Below are 19,320 nucleotides of genomic sequence, written 5' to 3' on the forward strand. Positions count from 1 at the left end.
TGCTGATGGCAAAAATTACTCGATAATTAGCTTTAAATAATATTTCTTCATGAAAACATGAATTCAACAATAATTTTAACTTTAATATGGTGGTATGAAAAATCCCACAGCAGTCTGTCGTGGTGCTGCGTCATCACTTGCCAATCCTATTCCCAGACCATCCTCAGGTTTATGACAGCAAACTGATGACGAAGTTAGTAACAATAAAAAACAACCCTCTCCAAGATCGATATGAAGAAATGTATTTTACAGTCTCACTAATCGTTAAAATTCACAAGTTGAATTACAGTTACTTTGATCATATATATTTTTGCATTTTACAGGATGTTTTTCTTAAAAACAAAATGTGTTAGTGAATTTATGGTCTTAGTTGTGCCATTATTTTATTATGTATTGATGATCTTAATTATCTCACATTCATTTAACAGTATACTATTAATATAAATAATAATAAACTATAATGAATAAATAACTAAAATGAAAAAAACATGAAAAAGGGGAAAAAATGTTTTTGCTGCAATAGTGATGTTTGATTATGCTCCTGACCCCAAGGTTCTGAAATCCGAAAAGTTCCAAAAACCGAAACACATCTGGTCCTGAGGATTTTGGGTAAAGGACTGTGTACCTGTAATTTAAATTTCATTATCTTACTTTTCATTTTAGAGACTTCACCTCTAGTTTACTCAGCAATTATGCATTCATGTTTCGGCCTAGCCCATCTACGTATGCGGTTGAATTCTATGATTTTTATCATGTTTTACTCTTCATTTTTCTTCTTTTACCATGAGTTTTAATTCAAACATTCCTACATTGGTTTATTATTCAGACTCTTTATAAAAATAATGAAATACAGTATATTTATAGGTATTTACAGTATAGGTATATATATAGATATCGCTGGTTACACCGGACTATTGGCTAAGATGGACACCCTGGCCACCATTAGTCCACCTTAACAAGAGTCGACTGTACTGGGGTTCTACAGGAGTCAATGAGCAATTCTTGAACTTGAAATTTGCTCAATACTTCCTTGGAGTGAATAAAGGGGAAAAGCCTATGAGTTGGAATCAAGCCAAACTTAAAGAAACACATCCACTGCTCAAGCCTGAGGACCCTCAAAGGTATAATTACAGACTGGTCATTCCTGTTCACCTGCTTGCTTATAAGCCCACATTTGAGTGCTCCTCTAATTGCCCAGTAACTGCTGAACTTGTGGATGTAATGGCCACTCTGTAAGTAGTTTTGTTCTTCCTGAATCCTCAATTGCCAAAAACACTGTCCTTCTGCAGAATGAACTATCAAACCAATGTCGTTATTCATTTCACTCAAAAAAGCAATCTTTCCACTATGACTTAGTTTATGACCAAGGATAAACCTGCTAGACATCTTCGATGGTCTTTCCACCACCCTGACGTCTTGTAAGCTTTACTAGGTGTAGTGTTGACCATTCTTTGGTGTATGTAAGTGTAATGACACTTGTCAAAATTCTTTGTTTCATGTTACACGACAGGGGGGAAAAAACAAAACCTGGATGTACGTTTAACATTAAAATGGTCAACTCTTAATTTCAGCATCCCTCCTACAGAACCTTGCAACAATGATGGTCCTGGATTATTTACAAGTTTAATGAACATTAGCTGTAAGTTGTTATCTCTTATGCTGAGACTGTACTGTAACTGAGCCTGATTATCTGACAAATTCTCCATTGAGGCCATGCTTCCTAACAAAGAAAGCCTTTACCACGTAGGAAGCTTTCTTAAGGGCTAAAATTCTTCAAGAAGCAAGTGGCTACTCATCTTCTGACAGACAAGCCTGCAAATTGCCAGTAACATCCCCACATCCCCAGATAAGAATGAGGAGTTACGGAAGTCGAGTAAAATCATAAAGCATAGAGACTGAGCCAGGTGAAGCAACTGATCCTTGACCTTTGGAATACAGTCACCCGAGTTGGCCAACTTGAACCAGGTGACTCAGTAGAGAAGAATTCTTGCTCCTAAAAGTCAACACCATCCGCCTATAGACATCACATTCCCTGTGAATACTTATAGAGAAACTGTACACGAGCCAAAACAAAGCACCTTGAACGGCAACACCTTCTCTGCAAATACACCATGAAGGAACTTGTGTGACTGAGGATGTACAATTGACCCCTGCCTATTCTCAGTTCAAGATTTGTGGCTTCACCTATTTGCAGATTTTTCTGTGGAACTTATCACCGAATTATTTGTGAAAATTCAATAATCCAACAATTTTTTAGTTGAGAAATATTCACTAATTACTGTATTTTCATGACTAAATACATTTTTTATGATAAAAAATAATTTACTAATTTTCAAACATGACATTTTTATGATAAAATAAAGTTTTATATACACTTACCAAGTAACTACATGGCTATTAGTTTCTAACTATTGCGGCAGCTTAAATTTCAAATTTGTGGTAGCGCTCTATTGTTTTGGTGGAGGTAAATCTCCCACTTTCAGGAAAGGGTAGGTACACCAGAGCTGAAGAGCTCAATTCATTTGTGCCATAAATCCATGACAGGGGAGGAGGGAGGGCTCCGATCATGTAGTTATTTGGTAAGTATATATAAAACTTTATTTTTTATCATAAAAATGTCATTTTTATATAAGTGACTTACCAAGTAACTATATAGCTGAATCCCACACTGACAGGAGATGGGATCATGGATATACAGTATTCAACCAGTGCGCACTCAGTAATGGAGAGATAACAAAAGATTTAATTTATGTAATTTTTTTTTAAAAAAATTTTTATATATTTTAAAACATCAGGTATGTCGTTTCTGAGTCAAGTTACCACTTACCTGAAATTAAATTCTTTAATGGCTTAATATCAAGAAGCAATGGATAATCCTTTGTTTTCATTTCTTTTACTATTTTAATCAGTCATTACTCACCTCTCTCTCTCGAAAAAAAATAGATGTCTAAAATTCATCTGCTAATCTTCTTTTGAAATGTTAGTACAAATGACAACCGGTAAAGGGCAATGACTTCACCATCTGGAAACGAAAAGGACAAAGTTGGTATCAAATTTCTCTGAGGTCCATAAATAGATGATAGAATTAAGTAGGACTAAACCAAAAACAGTAGTCCAGGTTGGTGACAAATAAATCCAGGTTAATAACTTCACCATGGGTGAATGATAGTTCAAAGGGGTTCATTATTTCAACAATGAAACCTATAATGCCTTCTTCCTTGTGTGTCTGAGTACACCCATGTGCTGCTAAAATACTTTTCAAAGTTTTTGTTCAAGACACTAATTATAATTGTTTTTTACATATTTAAAAAAGATAAACTACCCATACATTAAACAGATTTTTCAACAAGAAACAGGCTTGAAGAACTTGATTCTAATAATGAAACTATTTCACCCCTGAAGCTGTATCTGACAAGAAAAATGAGAGCAGACCAATTCTATAACAAGGTTGTTAGGCTTCTTCACGATGAGATGAAATAGCTTTTGTGTTTGGTCCCTGGATGCAAAATGTCAAACCAGGAGAAAACTTTTAGCAAATGAAGTCAAGCATTTTTCATCACACCAATCTTCATGCCAGATGTACTTAAGTCATTTAAAAACGACCTATTTGCCTAAAATTAGATTGACTTTTCCTCATAAAGCTGAAGGTGGAGTTCTTAGAAATCATGTAAATAAAATGACCAGAAAATGGTCACACGCTCTTGCTGAGTCTTTTATTGCACGCTGCAGACTGTAGAGAAACAGATAAGTAAATTCTGTATCAAATGATAGTGTTCAGATTGCATCAATCTACTGGAAAATGTTTGTTGTAATACACTTCAGATTCAGGCCACTTCAAGTTGATGAACTAACCGAATAATCTTGCAGGCCAGAATTCAATCTATTGAAAAATAGTAAATCAGTCATCTTTGGTGCAAAGAACTGTTTTCACTGGTCACCTATGATTTAATTTAAATATTCCCCGGGAAATGGAACTTATCCTGGAAGTCGGTGTTTTTCAAGCAAAATGACTGGTTCTATTGAGGATCTTCTTGGATTATTGGACCAACTTTATAATAATCATTGTTTCTTGAGGCCAATGGCAGAAACATTTGGTACTAAATTGAAAGAAGCTTTTGATCAAGACAAAGTGGCTGTTGAAATGGTAAAAGTCATGAATATTTGAGCTTCTTTTTGGGGCTAAACATGCATTTAACACACGCTCTTTGCACACACAAGTTCGACAAAAGAGGTTTCTCTGAATCATTGTCAAGAATTATCAGCATTTTTTGAGAAAGAAAATAAAACTAAATTTTGTTAACTTCTGAAATGTGAGTTTTGGACTTAAAAATGCCATCTGATTTGAAATGTTGGAACACCTGAATAGTCAGAAATGTCCATGCTATCAATGAAAAACTCCCATGGCTTCCGTAAAATTATAAGCAGACCAGAAATGCAGTGTATTCTGGAAAAGAAAAGCTTTTAGGCTAAAGCCAATGTTTCTTGATTCAAGAAGCCTGCAGTTCAATTGCTTTAACCTCTTGCAATTCTGGAGGTAAAATGCTGGTTATTTTCTAGATATGATTGAATTTGAACCCTAATTTTGATTTTACAACTGATAACGCGATTTTTTAAATGAGAAGAGATAGGGCTGGCTCAAATGGATCGTGCTTAAAGATGGCAAGGAGAAGGTGCCCATCAGTCAGTTCTGGTTTCAATCAAAGAAGAATATCTTCATTAGCTAGGAAAGCTTTGAACTGTTTATAGCAAATCTCTGTTCAAGGTATTTTATGAATGTAAATGTAAAAACAGACTTGAATCAAATCCATTGATGAAGAGATGTTGGTTTATCTGAAGACAAATCTATTGCAAAAATCTCCTCTATGCAGATAAAATGAAAAAGCATCTTAAATAAATGGTGATTTCAGGTATGACTTTAACATTATCTTATTTTCAAACTTCATGACTAATTTTTGAGATGACCTTAAAATCAGTCCTGATTCTGACCCAAAAGTTTGCTTTTCAGGTAATAGTAGAAAATCTTTGAGAAACATCATATATCTTCAAAAACACTAGTAATGGAGATGAATTTGAAATAAGCTGTTGGAATGCTTGACTGCCCACTAGCCTGGTGAGAGAGATACAGCAGGAAGAAACTGCCTCTGGTCGCATCATCACAACCATTGGCAAAAGCCAAGGGGCCTTTGTTTTTGAGGTGGTCTTGAGCCGATGACCCTGCCAAACCATTACAATATAAAACAAGAGCCCTTCCCCTTGGTGCAGTACAATAAAAACCAACCAGATAATTCTGTTGTCCACACAACACATAAAAACAGATAAGCACTGACCCATCCATTAAAAGACACAACAACTGGTGGGTACCGATGAAAATGGTTTGCTGGTTGATAATTTTCAAACTGTCCAAAGTTATATAATCCAGGCCAGGAGATAGTGAGGATACTGTAGAAGGAAAACCTCCTTCCTGTGCTTCCAAACCATGCCAGCAAGATAACGGACATGGGGTATGTGTTGTTGTTTCAAACGCCATGAAATAGAAATTGGTGAACACTGACTTACATCTCTGGAGGGTGGATTGCTGGAAAGAGATACCGGGGCCAAAAGTGGCAAAAGGACACGTAATCTTCTAGGCTTTGACTTCAAAAATAGAAAAGTCATTTCTGGAAATATTGTTGTATCTATTCCCCAAGAAAAAGCCAAAGCATTCTTGGATATTGACAGGATGGGTTCTGAACCAAGAACAGATTAGTCCTATGCAATAGTTCTTCTGAGGTAATGCTTTAACACTTTACCGGACAAAGAGCTTTCTTTGGTCTGCTGGTCTATAGGATGTCCACAAACTCTTGATAATGAACGGACAAGGCAGGGATTGGATGGAGTTTCACATGGCTTCACTAAAAATCCCATAGTGAACAAGCAGACTGCATCTCCTTCAGATTCCAACTCATCTGCAAGGCCTGTTCACTAATTTTAGCTCTGTACTAGAGAGGTTTTCTTAGTTAGATCTTGGTGTGATTTGAGGGGGCTCAAATGGAGGGATTCCAAAAGCCATTTGACAAACTTTGTATTGAAAACAAGATACCAAATCCTGTTCTAGTTTTGAAGTGTCCTTGAACTGAAAATCACTGGTTTATCTTTAGACAAATCTAAACCTCTATGCCTAAAAACTGAGCATTAGCATTGTCCGAATGCACTAAGACTGTACTGTTGAATGTTGTTGCTGCAAAATGCTTAGGAGCTAAGTGAACTGCCTTCAGCTCCTTCACATTGATATGAGTCTTCTCTCAGCCTGAGACCATGTCCCTGAAATTTCCATATCCTCTAGAAGAGTCCCCCAACCCAGATCCGATGCATCTGAGTATAATGTTAGGTTAGGGCTCAGATGATATAGTGACTTTCCCATTGAAAACCCTCCTTCTGCAAGCCACCACCGAAGTCCTCCTTGATCTCGGGGGTGATGGGGAAAATGAAAGAGCCCGGAAGGGTCTTCCTTTGTCAACTGAGCTTTAGGAAGATTGTAACACTTTCGTGTGGAGTCTTCCTAAAGGCATGGACTTCTCGATGGATGAGAGAGTGCCCAGTAAACTCATCCATTCATTGGCTAAGCATGCCAGGAGAGAGAGGAAGTTTTGTACTGTCTGGAGGCAGGACTGGACTCTCTTGTTGGATGGAAAAGCCTGAAAACTCAGAGAAGCGATCTTCATTCCCGAACAAAGAATCGACAGAGTCAGGACTAACTGAGACTTGTCCAAGCTGATTAAAAGACACAACTCTTGGGCCAGGCAAAGTGTCTTCTGAAAGTCCTCCATGCATCTTGCTCTAGAGGGGGAGCATAGGAGCCAATCGTCTAGATATAGCCAAATGTTGATCCCCAAGAGATGGGGCCACTTCGCCAGAGGGGCAAGAACCCGGGTGAAAATTCGAGGAGCTGCATAAGCTGCAGAGAGGTCGAGGCTCAGAGCCTGAAACTAGAAGATGCTGCCCTGGAACACGACCTTAGATACTTCCTGGAGTCCAGAGGATGTACTGGTACATGGAAACACGTGTCCTGCAAGTCGATGGTCGCCATCCAGTCTCCTTAGCGAATAGAAGACAGGACTGAATGGTTCGTTTCCATCTTGATTTTTGTTGTTTGAACAGAGAAATTCAGGGCACTGACGTCCACGACAGGCCTCCAGCCTCCCGATGATTTGGGGAAGACAAATAGATGGTTGTAAAACCCTCCGTGCTTGTCTTCACCAACTCTACAGCTCTCTTCCTGAGCAGGGACAAAGACTTTTTGTGACAGGGTCGAAAACCGCTCCAAACTTACTGAGTAGGCTGTCAAGTTGATAGGAGAGGATACTGAGGGAGGTTTCTCCCTGAATGGGATGGAACAGCCCTCTCTGAGGACTTTTAAGACCCATGGTTCTACATTTCTGGCTTTCCACTTGCTCCAAAAGTGGAGAAGCCTGGCTCCCACCGGAATATGGAGGACAAGATCCTCACTTGCAAGAGGAGGGATTGACTGATGACTTCTTAGCTGATCGAACTGACCGCAGTTTCACACGTGGGCGGGGCTGGAACTTTGCTCTGCCTCCTCAAAAGGGCTGCTGCTGTAGCGGGAAGACTGTCCTAAAGGTAAAGGAGACTGTAGGACCATGTCCTGACTCTTCAGGGTGCTTGGTAGACTGTGACAGTAGGTCTTCAGTAGATTTCTTCTGCAACTCTGCTGCTAAGTGCTCTACTGTAGCACAGGGAAACAGGCTAAAGTGGTCCAAGGGCGCAAAAAGGAGAGCCGACCTCTGCAAGAGAGTAACCCCTTTTGTGGTAAAAGAACACCACTGCTCTCTCTTCTTGAGAACTCCCACCGCAAATAAGACAGCCAGTTCTTGGGCGCCATCCCTAATTGCCTTATCTGCGCATAAAAGGACTCCTAACTAGTCCGCCTAAAAATTATCTTGAAGAGTGGTGAAGTCCTCAATCTTCTTCGCTAAGGCCCCCAGAGTCCAATCCAAGAAGCTGAAGATCTTGAAGACTGAAAATGTCCCGCACTAAATGGTACAGTTTCGAGGACGTGAACACGATCTTGATAGAGAATGCTGATCTACGTGCTGAATCGATCAAGCTAGAGAAGTCCCCCTTGAGAGGAGGCAGAAGCTCCCAAGAAAGGAGCTTCCCCAGTTGCATATGACAAATATACTGCCTTTTTGACAGGCGAGGAGGGGTGCAAAACAAAGCCTTGCCAAGATCCCTCTTCTCTGTCAACCAACCCTCAATGCCTGAGAGGGCTTTCTTTGATGAGGATGATAGAACCATCTTGGGCAGCCTAGACAACTCTGCAGGCTTTTTCATTATGAACGCTGAATCTGGAGACAGCGGGGTTGCTGGGGGGAAGAATGTCGGGTAACAAAATAGGAAATACTTCAAGAGAACAGTGTAGGATGAAGAAGGCTGCTCCTTTTCGGTGTCTTCTTCTTCCGACAAGATAGGAGAAGGAGCTAAATCTGAAGGCTCCTGAATCGCTGTAGGAAGCTTCTGCAGAAGATCCAGAATACTGTCCAGACGATGCTGGATGGGTTCCAATGAGGGATCCTGAAGTAGAAGTATACAAGTGCTTTGCGCCAGACTGGAGAGGTGGTGTTTGGCACCCAGAATGTGGCGCTGAATGCTTGGTAGAAGCTGGCACCAAACTGGAAGGTGAGTAGACAAACACGGGTGTATGGGTGTGCACAGGTGAAAACTCGGACACTGGTCGCTCGGACACTGTACGTCTAGGCACTGAACAATCGGATCCCACCAGGTGCTTGTATCCTACAGGGCACTCGGATCCCACTGGGCACTTGGATCCCACTGGGCGCTCGGATCCCACAGGGTGCCCAGATCTCACTGGGCGATTGGATCCCACTAAACACTCAAGAGCCAGCTGGGCACTCGGCTCTCACTGGGGGCTTGGATCCCACCACGCACTCGGAATGCTTCTCAGAAGAGGAAGCCCATTTCAGTGGCAGACACTGGTGCTCTACCATTGAATCAGCAGGAGACGAACAACTGGGATTGTCCCAAAAGCTACAGGAAGGTTTGGGACTATGCTCCTGTTCTCTGGTGTGTTTACAGGAAGCAGAGAAGTGCATTCAGCAGTGGATACGTGACTTTCCAATGGTTTGGGTGCACTTGAAAAACGCCAACTGCTCTCCTTGCCCACACTGGAATATGAATCACTGGAAGATAACGCATGCGTTCCGAATTGGATGCCTTTCTAGTGGCTATCCACCAAGTCCTGGGATCCACATACAACAGGCCCGGCCGAGGGGGCAACTACCCGTGGGCAAACCCCCACCGACCTCCCTTGGACCTCTGGAGTCTGAAAGGGACCTTCGTCTAGGAGTGTTGGTGGGACTAGTCTAGCTGCACTACTTACAATCCTCTTATCAATGTGGGAATCAGCTAACCTTAACAGTAGGTAAGGTTCATCCAAAATAACATGACGAATTTCAAAAGTAATTTGTATTTTTTCTAACTATACAAACCTGAGGTATTCATAATAGGAATTACCTTCAGCGCAGTTGGAGACCAGCCGTTTAACTTTAAACGAGGTGGTGGCGTGCGTAGTTAACCACCGACTACAGTGAGAGCCCCGCCCAGCAGTCGGTATACATATACTACACTTTGCCTTTTGGCCCATGGAGCTACATGATGGGTGGCATGAGGTGGGTGTATAACTATAAAGACCTCAGGTTTGTATACATACAAAAAATACAAATTACTTTTAAAATTTGTCATTTGTTCCTGCACAATATACAAACCTTTCAGTCTTTATAATAGCAAGACTCACTTCTTGATGGGAAGATTCTGAGTAAGCTTCTAAACTGACTGGTAGTTTGCCTCGCCTGGGTTTCCTTCGTGATCATGTAAGAGCAAAGGAAGGAGACCAGCCTCTGATGTGTTGAACAGAAGTTGTGAATAACTGTGTGTTCAACTGTCAGACTTCAGGACCTTTCAAATTAATGTGTGTGAGTAGCCACATTGCTTCGAAAAAGGCTCGGATGAATCCAGTATCTTGGAGACAATAAAAGTAGAGATACCCAATGGGTTTGTATTATCATCAGCCCCTCTCCCCAGTTGCTAGAGAGAGGGGAGGACTTGAATCTATTAATCTATCTAAGATTATAGACAGGGTGCTCAGTTATGTAGGCTCACCTGCATGACCCGCCCAACCAGCGTGTAACGGATGGCTACTAGACTCTCTCTGCGCAAGAAAGGATATAAGAGAGAAGGAAGGGTGCTGGTCCCCAATCCCAATCGCTCTTGGCCACTGAACACCTTAGGTGAGATGCAAACTGTCCACTATGGGAGCTGGGCGAGCCACCTAACTTGCTGAGCAGCCACCACAGGACCCAGTGAAAGGAGTCCCAGTGCCTGTGGGCCATGTCCTGAAGATAGAAAGACAAGAGAGTAAACAGCCTACGCTACTGTCTGTCTTAATACCTGTAAAACGAGACAGGTTCTTCCGGAGTGCGCGGGACAGACCGAAGTCCCTAGTTTCGTGAGGTACTTGGAATGAACTCCTGGCCACAGGTTGGATGTAGAGTACGCTTGTTCGATAACCTCACGATGCTAGAAAGAGATCATGTTCTTGAACACTTCTTTCTTAGTCGAGCCAGCACTAATGAAGAGTCATAAACGCTCAGGCCTGAGATGTTGAGTCCTCTGAAGATAGTACTGTAGCACTCAAACTGGACACTGTAATATTTTGTACAAATACTGACAGCCAGTTCCTAGATGGGACTGAATGTGACTCGAAAGTCATGCTACTAGTTCTGGGACAAACTCGAGCAACAGAACCTCCTCTTTTCAAGTGCTGTAGTCTTCCTATAGGCAAAGGCCTCTACAGACAAGAAGACTGAGCAGGAGACCTCCTTCTCCAGGTGAGCCTACCTGTGGGTCGCATCACCTGTCTGGGACCCTGGCATTGTTCCCATGCAGGAACGTGTAGGGAAGTAAGGTTGTGCTTGAGCATTAGATCTTCACTCTCTCTCATTAAGTCGGGCCTGGGTCCACAGACCAGGGAACTTTACTGGTGTCATGTGAGTCTCTGGGACTCTGTGCAGTGGCGGAAGAACCTTAACCTGCCCGAGGAAAAGATTCCCAAGGCCGTAATTGGTGACATGGGGGTCTAATTGGAGCTCCGTGCACCTCTAGCGACACAGGTGTCCATGGAGATCTGTGCACCTCCGGTGACACGTGTCCACGGAATCCATGCACCTGTGGATCCCATGGTACAGGGTTCCGTGGAACCTCATACAACAGTTGCTCCCGATACACGGGGGTCTGAGGAGCCCCATGCGGCAGTGGAAGGTTCTTCACTGGCCAGGGGAAGTTGACTTTTGGGGACCGGTGTCAGAAGTATGGGTGTCCATGGAGACCCATACCTCTGTTGTTTTTGTGGCATGGGGTTCCGAAGAGCTCCGTACCATGGTTCCCATGTCTGGATAGCAAATAAGAGACCCCTTGCCTCTTACAAGGCTTCAAGAATTTTCCAATTTTGGGAGATGTTTCTACCAACGACCATGGAAGTGGCATGATGGAACAGTATACCGACAAATTCTGTTGTGTTGATCTATCACTGAGAAATCTTGTGTAATATCTGGGTGTGGGGGCCAAATCCCTGTCACCTGGTATTGGTAATGAGCTTATTTGCCATACGTTCCGATTCCCTGGAATGTACCTGGCTAACAGCTCTGTCAGGTATGTAGCCGCCCACTTGTGCACTTGCACAGTCAACATGTAGAGTTTGAGGGAAACCAGTTCCCCACCCCACCTTTTTGTTGACAGAAGTTAAGCGGCTATTACACGGGCGAATTTTCACGCAGCAGGGCTCCGTTTGCTCAGCATTTGCTGAACAAGCGCTCAGTGCGTCCAGCAAAACCCGATTCGCATATACCCATCACTGCTGGATGAAATCGCCAGCATTTGTTTACATTCATTCGGCGGTCGACGTTCGCGTGTCCGAAGCTGCAGAGCATCATCAAGAACATCACCATGCCTGTGCAATGGACATTTGAGATTGAGGAGAGCCTTATTGAAAAAGTGAGATCGTGACCAATCCTGTGGAAGCCAAGGGATCCTTCCTACAACAAGAAAACCCTTAAAAAGTACTTGTATGGGAAGATAGTGAGGGAACTTCAAGAAGCATTTCCACATGTAGAAGGAATTAATGATGCAGTTATGTATCTTGTTTTTATGTAGTCACTGTTTAGTTTTAAAGTAGTAGCAGAACACTTTAGGCCATATTTGGTTGTGTGAAGTAAGGTAATCAGCAAAATCATGGCCTAGCTAGGCCATGCAAAGCCATGGCCTAGCTGGGCTAGGCAAAGCAATGGCCTTGCTGGGCTAGGCAAAGCAATGGCCTAGCTGGGCTAGGCAAAGCAATGGCCTTGCTAGGCTATGCAAAGCCATGGCCTAGCTGGGCTAGGCAAAGCAATGGCCTTGCTAAGCTATGCAAAACTATGGCCTAGCTAGGCTATTCCTTTCATAGTTCTGTGGCCAGCCAACGTTAGAGAACTGCCATTAGAGGCTAGCTTAACCATAAACACCAACCTAACCTTTGTCAGTCATGTGATATTATGATACCATTAGCATGTGATATTTAATATGGGCTATTTCTTGATAAATACTTTATTAAGACTCAACTAGTGGCAAGCCTACTCATATTGCTTAATATACTGTAACAGATATAAGCTAGAATTCAGAGGCCATAATGGCACCCTGGGTAGGATAGCATAATTTTAGTATCAAACAGCACCATTATAATTTTTTTGGTGTTTAGTTTAGGAAAAGTTATAGTAGAAAAGTTGTTTATATTGTCCTAACATTTAAGTATGTCAAGGTGGAACTCTTAAAAGGAGGGCCTTGGGGGCATAGCCCCCCCCAGCTAGGAATTAACCAAGTTAGGGACAGGTTAGGTAGGTGTTTTGGGTTAGGCTAGTGCCCTATAATGTCCTAAAACACCTATATACCTAACCTCCTGACCTGTCACTGAATTATTGCATGGTTACTATGAGAAATTCTGAATATTGACTATTCGCATCTCAAATGTTGCATGTACATAGAGAGAAATTGTCTTAAGTGTCGTTTCATTGAACAAGTATAAACATACGCTGGCCAAAGGCCCTTTGGATCCCCCTTATTGAGTATTTTAGACTTTGTTTTTTTGTTTTTGGATACCAGCCTTAAAAGCTGAAATTCTAACCTAACATACTTAGCCTGGCCAGGAGGCTTCACCCCTGATCCCCTGTTGTGCCAATTTATAAAATACCCCTTTCATTTCATTATTTCTATGATTATTATAAGTTAATCAAAATACCCCTTTCATTTCATTATTTCTATGATTATTGTAAGTTAATCAAACTTGAATTTTTCTGTTGCAGATACTGTAATGATGAAATTTAGTAGCTTAAAAACATCATTTTGGAGGGAGCTGGCAAAATCAAACAAGTAAAAAGTGGCTCAGGATGAGACTATGTTCCAAAATGGAGGCTCTTTGATTTAATGTTGTTCCTGACTGATGTTGTCACCCCAGGGAAGAGTACATCAAACCTTGAGACTACTGTGTCTGTAAGTATTAAGAATGTATGACTGTTTCAAGTATTGTATGTTTATTTTTGCATTTCAGTGTTATTACACAAGTTGCCTTAATTTGTATATTCCTTTTTTTATGATTTACCTTTTTTTTTCCAGCAGGAGTCCCAGTCCTCCCACCAGCAGGAGTCTCAGACCTCCAATCAGCAGGATTCCCAGTTATCCCAATCTCTTTTGGTACAAGTTGACTCCTATCAGTCTGATGATGAAGTCATCCATCAGCCATTGCAGACATTCAATTATGACAGTAGCGTAGATGACATTGATCTGCCTACCCCATCATCTTCACACACTGTGCCAGGAACAAGTCGATCATCATCATCATCACGGAATAATGAAACGTGTGGTCGAACTCCTACTACAAAACGTAAAAGGAATATGACACCAGAACATGCACCCAGTGCAACCGAGGTAGCATTATCTTTTTTAAAAACCAATGCAAAACCACAAAGGAAAGAAGACATCCCATATGCTGCAGGGGTTTTTGTAAAAGAAGTAATCTCTGAATTTCCTTGCCATAAACATCCGAAACTTAAGCTTAAACTTGCTGCATTCCTAAACAAGTTGAAAGAGGAGGAAGGCAGTTAATCAATGGCCATAAACTGTTGTAAGGTGGTATTTTTTTTCCTGTATGATTCCTTCCATGGGGTATAGATATGACACACAAAAGAAAAGAATCTGTACCAGGGCCAAAATTTTATTTTTTGCACATTGCATTGTAATGTTAAATAAAAAAAAAACATTGGCTCAGAAACTTTATTTATCCTATAAAATTTACGCAGAACACTTTTTATTGCACTCAGGGTTATAAAAATACTAAAGTCCTGGATGTACACAATGGTAAAATTTTATTTCCTATACAAATATATTGTAGCTATTAATTATTATCATCACCACAAAAAAAAAGAACTAGTGTCTGAAGGCCATAGCATCCTGAAATGCTACCTTGCCTTCATTACTGAAGTACTCACAAAATGTGTTGCGTACATTTATAGCCTCCCGTGCAGGCCTTCGGCCTAGAGCATTTATGTTTTCCCAGCCAACACCAGTGCCATTACGCCATTGCCCTGCAATTACTCTACCATTATTTACATCCTCTCTGTCGATTAACTCTGGTGCAATTTCATTGTGTCTAGATTCTTTAAATAAATAATTGTGCAACACAAGGGCTGCTAGCGTAATTAGCCTAACACGTTCTTCTTCTTCAGCCACGGCGATTACTACCAAAGCCATTGCCATGGCCATAATCTGGTCACTGGTGTGGAGATGAGACATTTCCATGATTATAATGCGTCTTGATGCCAACACTATGATGACTTTCTAGGGTTTGTTTTGATTTTCCAGCTGCTGCCTCTCGATATGGGGACTGAACGGCTGATCACATGGTGCTACTGTTGTCATGGCAACTCACAGTTTGCTTGCTGAAATGGCTGTGTGTGCTCGAGACAGTGTAATAGTTTTGTTCAGCAAATGCTGAGCGAATAGAGCTGTGCTGCATGAAAATTCGCCCGTGTAACAGCCGCTTTACTCTCGTGGTGAAGGATGGTACTGGCACTCATCTGTACCACAGAGTAGCTTACCAAGATCCTGAGCCTTTCGAAGAGCTAAGGAAGCTGTCTTGAGTTTCGAATATTGATGTGGATGCGTTTGCCATTCTGGTTCTGCACACCTGAAAGAAGCAAATCTTCCAGGTGTGCACCTCTTCCCTCTGTCAATGCCTTTGAGAACAGAGGCATGATGGAAGGGGAGTGTGGAGACACACTCCAGCGAGGTTCCTGTCATCTAACCACTAGGATAGTTCCTGAATTCCTTTCTCCCCAGGGAAATGGAAAGGAACTGGGCGTCCCTTATCAGAGGCAGAACTCCTGTATTCTCCACTGAAGGGAACAAAGGTGAAGCCACTCCTGAGAGCCCTGCTTCTCCGAGGGGTGACAGGTGAATGGGGACGACTTGTCGCAGTTGAGCTGGTTGTTCCTTACGCAGGAATAACTGAATTCCTCTCCGAGCCTGCTGACATGGGACTGAGATTGTAACACCAGCATGTCAAGATAACTGAGTGTTCTGCTGGAATGTGAGAACGGGACTCTCAAACTCAGAGCCCTTCCTATCTGACTCACGCCTCCTGGTATAACCCAAGGAGGCTGAGGGGATAGGAGAGAGGGATTGAGCACTCTTCCATTCTTATTGGAGGTACCAGCAGGAGAAGAAAGCCGTGGGTGATCGCCAACCTGTGGTGGCAATGGCTGCACAGGTCTAGGAGAGTGCCTTCAATCACGCAAACTGGTGAGGCGCTGTTCCAAGGAGAGCGCAGAGATTCACGAGAATGTATGTGAAAGCTCTTGTCAGCCGAGCAGGGTTGATCATGCAAACGTGACCGAGAGCTGGTCACAGGAGAGCGAGCGGGGTCGATCATGTAAACGTGACCGAGAGCTGGTCACAAAAGAGCGGTCGTGCACTCTCAGGCGTGAAGTTGGGCTGTCTACTCAACATGCTCCAGTCATCTTTGAGGCTGTGGCCTCCTGGCGAGAAGAAGACTGCATGGAGGACCTCCCTGATGCTTCTCCAAGTGCTCGAACCCTCGAGTCAGGAACACCTGATCGGGACCCTGGCTGAATACTTGGAGCAGTACCAGTAGGGGGAGCAGAAGCACCTGCAAGCTTGGACACCTCTCATTCTGTGCCTAAACTTGACTCAGGAGCAGAGTCTCCAATGCTGGTTTAAGGTACAGTAATTGAGGTTTTGATGAAACCCTGAAAAGTCTCGATCCTGCTTGGAGGTTCGAACACTCGAACCCCAAATCACGTCCAGGATGATCATCGGGTGCACCCTCTACCCGAGTCTGAAGAGACACTGGAAGAGGTAGGCACAGCACCAGTCTTGGAAGAACACTTCCAAAAACTGGTTTCGAGTGTGCGTGTCTTGGAGACTCGTGCATTCGAGGCTCCCAAGACAAGAGTCCTTGGTGAGGTCTGTGACGCTGCCCCCGAATCCAAGACTGGGGAGAGCCAACAAGAGATTCCTCTGCCTCCCCTGTGGAGGGAGGCAGCCCCTTAGAAGCCCAGGGTGGGACTTCTTCTTGGAGAGAGAGAGAGAGAGAGAGAGAGAGAGAGAGAGAGAGAGAGAGAGAGAGAGAGAGAGAGAGAGAGAGAGAGACCTTCTTCTACTGGTGAGCATCAGAAGGAGGAGAGGAGGCAGCAGCAGATGAAGACAGACGAAGACAAAAATGAGAATGAAGACGAACACGAAGATGACACCTTACAACCCCTTTGGAAACACTCAAGAATCATCCTGTGTTCTCTCTACCACTAAAGTATACGACTGGTTTGATCCGCAGATCAAATCCAGGTCTCATACACAACTGTCTGGTACCTGGTTCTTGGAAAACTCCGAGGGGTAAGAGGGCAGGTGAGAGAGTCTAGTACCCTTAATACCTGCAGGAAGTCAAGGGGGTTGTGGGCGGCTGTCAATTCATGTTGACGACAGCCATACTGTAGAGGTCTGGGAGAGCGAACATGAACGGAGCTATCCTTGGGTGAGCCAGTCCGTTCTTGAGAACGTAAAGGAGGGCTGTTACGAGAAGAGCGATTGTTTACACACTGGCGTTGACTCAGCTAACCTGACAACGTGCTATATAGTCTTCTTCCAAGTCATTCATGGTCTCTTCCCCAAGATCACTGAGCTGAGAGATCAATCACATGATCTTTAAGTAGGTCCACTGTCGATCGGGGTGACTGTGTCCTGAGGAGAAGTACCCTCTCCCTTCAGGTTGCCTCTCTCTTGGCAAGAGAGAGGCCTTGACAAAACCTCAGACCCTCTCTCATTGAGAGGGACTGAGCACCTTTCCTGTACCTGCTAGAGGCCAAAGCCCTGACAGGAGAGAAAGGCCATGAGCGATTGTCAGAATGATGACTGCATGGGTAAGGGAAAGTGAACCAGCTCACGCGAACGTGGGTGGGGGTTGTCTCAAAGGGGGTGAACGGGTTCATGCAAATGTGCGCAGTAGCTATCCCCAGGAGAGCAGCTTGTCAGAGTGAATGCAGGTGAAGGCTGACCCGGGGAGCCATCACGCACTCCTGGGCATGGACTCTGGCCTATTCACACGAAGAAGATTGTATGGGGCACTCGTTGGTAGCTTCTCCAGGTGCGCAGACTTGTGAGTCGGCTGCATCGGTGTGGGACCCTGGCAGAATATTCAGGAAAGTACTGGCAGAGGTGAGGGGAGATTCGTCAGCTGTAGAGGAGCCTACACCAGTCCGTCGAACTCCCCGACATTGGCAAAGGTAACTCAGGGTTTCTAAGAAACCCAAGTACCTAAGGTGACTCAAGTCTCCTTGGAAGACTGGACACCTGAAGCTCCTGAATCATGAATCCATTGTGCATCAGCTGCTTCTAATACCTGAGAATTCAAGGAATCTTGAGCAGAGGTGGGCTCTATGCCAGCCCTTGGAGTGATCCATGGCACTGTTAAAGGGTAGTTTCAGTTTTCGAAGAAACCCAAGTACCCAAGGTGACACGAGTCCCACTCGAGACTCGCACACATGAAGCTCCCAAGTTGCGATTAGAGCAATCGTGGGTTGCTTTCTCTACCTGAGTTTCTGAAGAAATCTGAACAGAAGAAGGATTATACCAGTCCATGGTATAATACCAGTCCATGGTATAATCCCATCTCCATGATACTGGTAAAGTTAACTCGGGGTTTCGAGGAAACCCGAGTACCCACGGTGACTTAAGTCCCGTTTGAGACTTGCACAACTGGAGCTCCCGATTCATGACTAGATCAATCATCAGTTGCTCCGTCTACTTGAGTGTCGAGGAAACTTGAGCAGAGGAAGGATTATACCAGTCCGTGGAGGCATCTCCACAATACTGGTAAAGATAAATCAGGGTTTCGAGGAAACATGAGTACCCATGGTGACCCAAGGCCTGTTCGAGACTCAAGCACCTAGAGCTCCTGATTCATGACTAGATCGATCCGGCTGCTTCCTTTACCCGAGTGTCGAAGAAACACGGGCAGAGGTGCGTACTAGTCCGGGAAAAAGATTTCCTGGAACTAATACAGGTGACCTGGGTGACCTCTTCAACGTGTCGTATCTGAGGAAACCAGCACACCTGGTCCTGGTGCTCCCATGCTGCAGGGTCTCGTGAGATCCACAGAGCAGTTCGCGAGTCTGAAGATGTGAAGATGACAAAGCAGGAGCACCAAGAAGAGATTCAGTTCTCTGCACCATTCCTGTCTCGTTCCCGCGGAAATGGGAAGGTGGGAGCCACAGGTTCCATGGAAACCTGAGCAACAGCTGCTCACATGCCCATATATGAATCAAAATGAGCTACTGGCAACATATAGTGTAATACTGCAGGCACTGCTTGCGAGAGAACCCGTATTTATTGGGCTCTACAATATCTGAAAAACCTAAAATTTTACAAATGTCAAGTAACAATTTTCAAAATACAAGCCTTCCTTCACACTGTGAAGGAATAAAACTCTCTGAAAAAGATGAAGTATTGTCGTAGAGTCATAAGCAGAGGTGAGAAACCAGTTTTAAGCTTGTTGCCTTGGCAATGTAAAAAAACCAGTTTACCACTCTGAAGACTAATAAAGTTATAGTGTTGCATTATGAAAACATGAACAATTACATCAATACTGAATATGCAACACACAAGGGTAAAATAGGGGAATGGAATTGCATTACAGTGGGCCCCCAC

At 43.4% G+C, this 19,320-nt stretch overlaps 2 protein-coding genes across 5 annotated transcripts in view; one reads left to right on the forward strand and one right to left on the reverse strand.

The window, feature by feature from the left end:
• LOC136825238 (RWD domain-containing protein 4) overlaps nt 1–19,320 on the reverse strand; it is a 122,148-nt gene that overhangs the window by 71,104 nt on the left and 31,724 nt on the right. The gene's annotated exons all lie outside the window — the stretch shown is intronic.
• Nucleotides 13,309–14,664, forward strand: LOC136825239 (uncharacterized). Its single transcript, XM_067081276.1, has 2 exons — nt 13,309–13,593; nt 13,717–14,664. The coding sequence occupies exons 1-2, from the start codon at nt 13,528–13,530 to the stop codon at nt 14,203–14,205; spliced, it is 555 nt and encodes a 184-aa protein (XP_066937377.1). The 5' UTR covers nt 13,309–13,527; the 3' UTR covers nt 14,206–14,664.

This window comes from Macrobrachium rosenbergii, chromosome 37, assembly GCF_040412425.1.
Source record: "Macrobrachium rosenbergii isolate ZJJX-2024 chromosome 37, ASM4041242v1, whole genome shotgun sequence".
Classification (NCBI taxonomy): domain Eukaryota; kingdom Metazoa; phylum Arthropoda; class Malacostraca; order Decapoda; family Palaemonidae; genus Macrobrachium; species Macrobrachium rosenbergii.